A 5,800-nucleotide genomic window follows, 5' to 3' on the forward strand; every position below is an offset into this window, starting at 1 on the left:
CAGAGATACAGGCAAATACCTTTTGGTATTTGGAAAAAGCTTTTCCAAGCATTACGCTAATAGCATAAACATGCAGGCGGCGGGAGGAGGGTCACAACAGTGGGGCGTGGTCAGGTCTACTTGGAAGGAAAGTTTGGAAGAACTGAAGCAGGTGGAGGGGCCGAGTGCAGAAAGCAGTTTTCTCCTCTGGTGCCTACATAGTATCCAGTACTTCTAAATAATTTTTAAGAAATCGTATTTAAACTCAAGAAAGCAGGTGCAAGACAAAAGAGGAAAGGAAAGACAGGACAGAACACGCTGACGTACCAGTTGGGTCACTGAATGCTTTCCTGAGATTGCTTTCCTCCCGCTACCCAAGTGCAATCCCTTCCCCGGGCACACTTTCAAGCCCCCGCCCCAGCTGCGGCGGGAGCCCGGAGCGCGGCATCCCCGCGCAGGCACAGCCCCGACACGCGGGGGCGGGCGGGCGAGGCGGGGCTCCCTCCTTCGCTCGCGCGAACCGCACACTCGAACGCAACCTTCAGTGGCGGGCGGGGGGCAGGCGGACTCACTTGAGCTTCCTGAAGGCTTCCCGGCCCCCGGCCACGTAGTTGCCCCCGCTCTGGATCTGCTCTAGCTTCCGGATGCGGTGCCCGGTCCGCGGGGTGTAGATGTTCCTGACGGCCCCAAAGGGCGCCTGAACGCCGCCCGTCACCTCCTTCAGGAAGACGTCGAAGCTGGACACCTTCTTCTCGTGGATGACGACGCGGCGCCCCGCGAAGAAGGGGTCCCCGTTGCGGTACACCAGCACGCTCTTCACGGCCGGCTGGGCGCGGTGGCTGGACCGGGCGCCCGTGCCGCTCATCCTCCCCGCGGGACGCCGCCCCGCCGGCTCTCAGGGGACGTGCCTCTGCTGCCCGGCGGCCTCACGCACGCACCCCGCGGGGTCGCCTCCTGAAAGCAACGCGGAACACACAAGCCCGCGGTAAAAAAAAGGCCGAGCGACGCGACGGCCGTGCGCCTGGCGCGCTCCCCGCGGACACCTGCGGCTGCGGCGCTCCGGGTCCACGGCCAAGGTAGTTCCCCGTAGTCCGCACAGCCAATCAGCGCTCGCCGTGCTGGAAAAGCACGCTACGCGCGGAGCCCGGGGATCGCCACCTCCGGACGCGAGCGCGCGAGGGGCTTTCCGCCCGCGAGCCGAGGCGGCGCCGGGGGGAGCGGGGGGCACGCGTTGGAAGGGTGCTCCGACTCCGTTCCTCGCTTCGCCCTCGTGTTACTCTTCAAACCGCTTGCCTCTTCTCGCCTTGCCCCCTCGCCCCTTCATCTCCTGCTTGCTCCCCAAATGAAAGCACTTAGGATTCTGGCTGGAACGGCCCAGGTTTTTATTTGCCGAAAAATAATGGCCCAACGTGCGTTGAGAGAGAAAGGGGGGGCTGGGGGAGGTTCGAGCTTCTGGGACCCCTGGCTCCCTCCGGCGACCGTCCGCGCCACCGCCGGCGAGGGGCCCGTGGGCACCGTTTGAACACCGTGGCGCGCAACCGAGTCCCAGGGCGGGAGGCAGCGGGTGGGGTCTCGGGGACGCGCCCGCCGCGGGGGTACCTGGCGACACTCGAGGGCCGGCTGCGGGAGGGGCGGCGAGGCCGAGGCCCCCGGGGGCTGGGCGGGGGCGCGGCGGCTCGGCTGGCACCGCGCTGAGCTCGGCGGCGGCGCGGCGCTCCCGCTGTTCCTCCGCTGCCGTTGCCTCGGCGGGCCTCCCTCACCCCCGGGGGGGATGGACTTGTTACTTCTCGCCGTTTCCATAGCGACAGCAGCCACGCGCGGAGCCGAGTGCGCGAACGCGTCCTGGCGCGCGCCCGAGTCCCTTAGGCTTTGCCCGGGGCGTCCCCAGAGGGAGGGGAGAAGTAAGGGTTCCGGGGGGTGGAGGGGAAGCCTGGGTGGCATTAGCACGCAGTCATAATATGAATGCGCGCCCGCTGTGTGCCAGGCGCTTTGCTGGAGGTTGGTGATACAGGTGCAATATTCTGAGTGCCTACCGCCTCCTAACTTGAGGCTGAGAAGGGGCTTTTTCACTGCCTCCAGAAGGCTAACTGGCTAAACAGCTGTCTGTGCCCAAGACTCCACATCCATGCCGTTGGTGTAGATTGGGTCAGTGCATGGGTACGACAGTGGAACTTTAGTAAAGAGGTGCTGTCCAGTCCACTCTGGGACATACATATTGTGGGGCCAGGAAGAGTCTCCCTGAATGCTCCTTGTTGTGTGCAAACTTCATTACTGACTGTTCCTACTGCATTATATATGAACAAAAGTAGTTATTGATAATAACTGCTAGTAATCCAAAGTTTACCAGGTAGCAGGCACTGCGTTAGGGTCTTTGTGTAGATTGCCTAATTGAATGCTCACAATAACCTTCAGGGCAAGCATTGTTCTTTCTTCAGATGAGGAAACCAAGGAGTAGAGAAACCAAAGAAACTTACCTCTGGTCACACACAAAAATTCAAGCCCCGTTCTCTGTGATTCCAGAACTGCCTTGACAACCGTGTCATATTAATCTAAAAGGCAAATGTGTAAAACATTGCCATCTGGAGCAGAAACATTTTTATTAAAGTTACCTAATACATTAATGCCTGGAAATTTCACAGTTTTCAAAGGAGACTAAAGAGAAGAGAATAATACAGAGAGATAAGAGGAATTTTGTGAGCCAGTTGTAAAGAATGCACAGGTTGAGAGAATGAATGGGGAGATTATCTGTGCAAATATGCTATCAAGCAAGGGAATAAGACAGAATACTTGTTTTGAGGGAAGGAAGGCAGTAAACCAAGTAACCCTCAGGCAACCTAAACCTCTCTCCCACCTACACTAGCCTAGTGTAAAATGAAAACGTGCTGCCCCTTGTTCAAAAATTAAGAATATCAAGATGACAACAGCAAAGCATTAAACCAAACGTGGGGACGTTCCTAAGCGTGGGGCCTTGTTTGAAGTCCACGAAGCCACCATCCCACATGTACATTCTGGTTCCTTCCACAACAGTACCTCCAGTGCAGATCAGTCTCCCGGGGCCGGACTTATTTATCCTGTTGTGTCTTAGTGATGTGGTGACAAGTATTTATTTACTGGCTGTTGGGGTGGGGAAGGCCTTGATTCATAGCTTTTGCCAATTTTTGTAGTTTAAATACTGCAAATGTGGCTGATTTCCAGCTACCAATCTCATGTCACTGAAGGCAAGAGATGCACAGTTGCATGCCCTTATTTGGTATTTCCATCGTACTGTTACGATAGACATGGAACTTCATAGATAATAGTAAAATATAGGTAGTGATGAGTTTTAAAGGCATTTATTACCTTTGCTTTTAATATAATTTATTTAACTGTACATTTATACAATTTAATTTTTTAGTGGCTGTGTTTGAAATTTTTGAAAATTTAGCAATTGACTCTGACAAGGTAGCTCTCAGCACACCATGCTCCTGAACAGCTACCCTAGACTATCAAAAGGCAGCCTAGACTTAACACGTTCACAGGCTCTCGTGTTTTCACCAACACCTTCTCTTTTCCTATGTTTCCCATCCCCATAAATGGGCCCTCCTCTACCCATCTGCACACACGCATTTCTCTTGCTCACAGAACACATTTGACTATGCAGAAAAACAACAGCAAACACAGTCATCTATTCAACCTTTCTGCTCCCTTTATTTGCTGAATTCATTTTGGAGCTGTGCTCTCTTGTGCAGAATCTCAAAACCACCAAGCAAAGGGAGAAGGATTCCAGAAGCCACAAAGCGTACATGAACCCCGACCACGAAGAGCTTAGGTGGAATGAGAAGCCGCTTCTGATGCATGCTGGGGAATGTTAGCACACACACAGAGAGGAGAGTTTTGTTTTTATGCTTCTTCCTAAGTGTGAGAAAGACCTTGAGGGTGAGAGATGGCAAAAGAGGATTCTTAAAGAAGTTTTATTGTGCATTAAAAATAATACCGTAAAGATATGTGGCGTTTCCTCAAGAGCCTGAGTAAATCTCTGAAATGCTTCCAAATCCATCTTTCTGCGGAAATAGTAATTGTTTCGATGTGATACTGTGCTGAAACCAGACCACATTGCTCCCTGGGTTTCTGAGCATTCTTCAGTCGGTCACCAAGCTCTATCCATTCTCCCTCTCAAATATTTCCCCATAAGTGAATCCATTTGCTCATCTCCAAATCCATTTCCACCATCATTGCCTAAAATGTCACCTTGTCTCCAGTTGTGTTTCACTATTCACCATTCTCCACAGGACAGCCAGCCTAAAGACTGTTGAAAAACACACATCTAGTCATGTCCTTTCCAGCTGAAAACTTTTTGGAGGCCTCCTGTTTTTCATAAGATAAAACCTGACATCATCAACAATGATTCCAAAGCCCTGGGTATGCTAGCTCATAATGTTTTCATTCTATTCTCTTCTCACTCAACTCTCTCTATGGCCTCCCAACGTCAAGACCGGTCCTTCCACTCCTCGAATATGCCTTTGCACATACTTTCCAGCTCCTTGTCCCCCACATGTTTGGCTCCTTCCAACCAATAGTTCAAGTCCCAGTTAAATGTCATTTCCCCTCATTTCCCAGATCAGAATCGCTCTGCACTTATTACATATTTTCCTCCACGGGTCTTATAAGTTGTAATTATAAACCTTTGTAAAATTATATGTTTAATTTTTGTCTTTGTATAACTAGTTGTTTAATCTTTCTATAATTACATGTGTATATGTATAAATTCCCTGAAGGAAAAAACTATGTCCATTTTATCCCACAGAGGCTGATATATATATATATATATTTATATATATATATAATAGTACTAAATAATTATTTGATGAGTGAATAAAGGCAAAATGTTTTAAGTTTAAAACATAAAAATTAAGATAGAACTTTAAAATATTTAGAAACTGCTCCTGTGGAAGAAACCACATTTTCAGATGAGCAAGTAAAAAAGTACTTGACAACTAAAGAGATTCTAAAACTAATTGCTTAGCTTTGGAGAGAAAATAAATAGCCAGATGCAGACGAAAGCACCTACACAGGAAGCCAGACTCTTTTTTTTTTTTTAATCAATTAATTAACATATAGTGTACTATTAGTTTTAGAAGTAGAATTTAGTGATTCATCAGTTGCATATAATACCCATGCTCGTTACATCAAGTGAGGAAGCCAGATTCTTATCCACCACTGAGTTTTGCCAGTCTTTCAAGGCAATAGAGATATTTATAGAATATGGGACACACTCTGCTAGTTTTCCCTCAAAGAGTGTCATCACCTTTACAACTGGTGTTCAAAACTAAATCTCAGAAAGAGCAGCAACTTCAGCTTCTTGAGACTATGTTTCTTGGATATACATTTAGATAACGGTGAGGCTTCTGATAAACCCTGAATTCCTCTTGCCCAATTAACTGGTTCCAGTAACAACTAAGCTCTTCTTCATATTCAAATACTGGGTTGTCTACCCCAGGTGGCTATATTTAAGTGCCCAAAGGTGTCTGTAAGAGGGACCATCCTCATCTCCTATTTACAGCCAAATCACGTAGGTTCTATCTACTTAACATGCCCTAAGCCTTCCCCTTCTCATCATGCCCCCTCTCCCTACCTTGGTTTAGAGCATAATAAGTATGTTTGCCACATATCTACGGAGTTATGAATAATAAAAAATAATTGTTTCCTACTTTAGCTGACTTACTGCTATTTAGAATATGAGATGAGTAATCACAATCTCTTGAAACAATAAACTTGAATCTTCTTTTTTTATATTGCTTCCTGTCATAAAGTAAACCTCAAAGGAACCTATAGCAATTTATCT

The 5,800-nt window shown here is 48.6% G+C and overlaps 1 protein-coding gene across 1 annotated transcript in view; it reads right to left on the reverse strand.

Moving 5' to 3' along the window:
* The window catches only part of DCDC2 (doublecortin domain containing 2), a 169,365-nt gene extending 168,521 nt beyond the window's left edge, over nucleotides 1–844 (reverse strand). Inside the window, exon 1 of the mRNA XM_034985777.1 lies at nucleotides 552–844. Within this exon, the coding sequence (XP_034841668.1) occupies nucleotides 552–844 (293 nt within the window). The remainder of the gene's footprint in view (nucleotides 1–551) is intronic.
* Between the last annotated feature and the right edge of the window lie 4,956 nt (nucleotides 845–5,800).

This window comes from Mirounga leonina, unplaced genomic scaffold (assembly GCF_011800145.1).
Source record: "Mirounga leonina isolate KUSES-001 unplaced genomic scaffold, KU_Mleo_1.0 Mir_366, whole genome shotgun sequence".
Lineage (NCBI taxonomy): Eukaryota > Metazoa > Chordata > Mammalia > Carnivora > Phocidae > Mirounga > Mirounga leonina.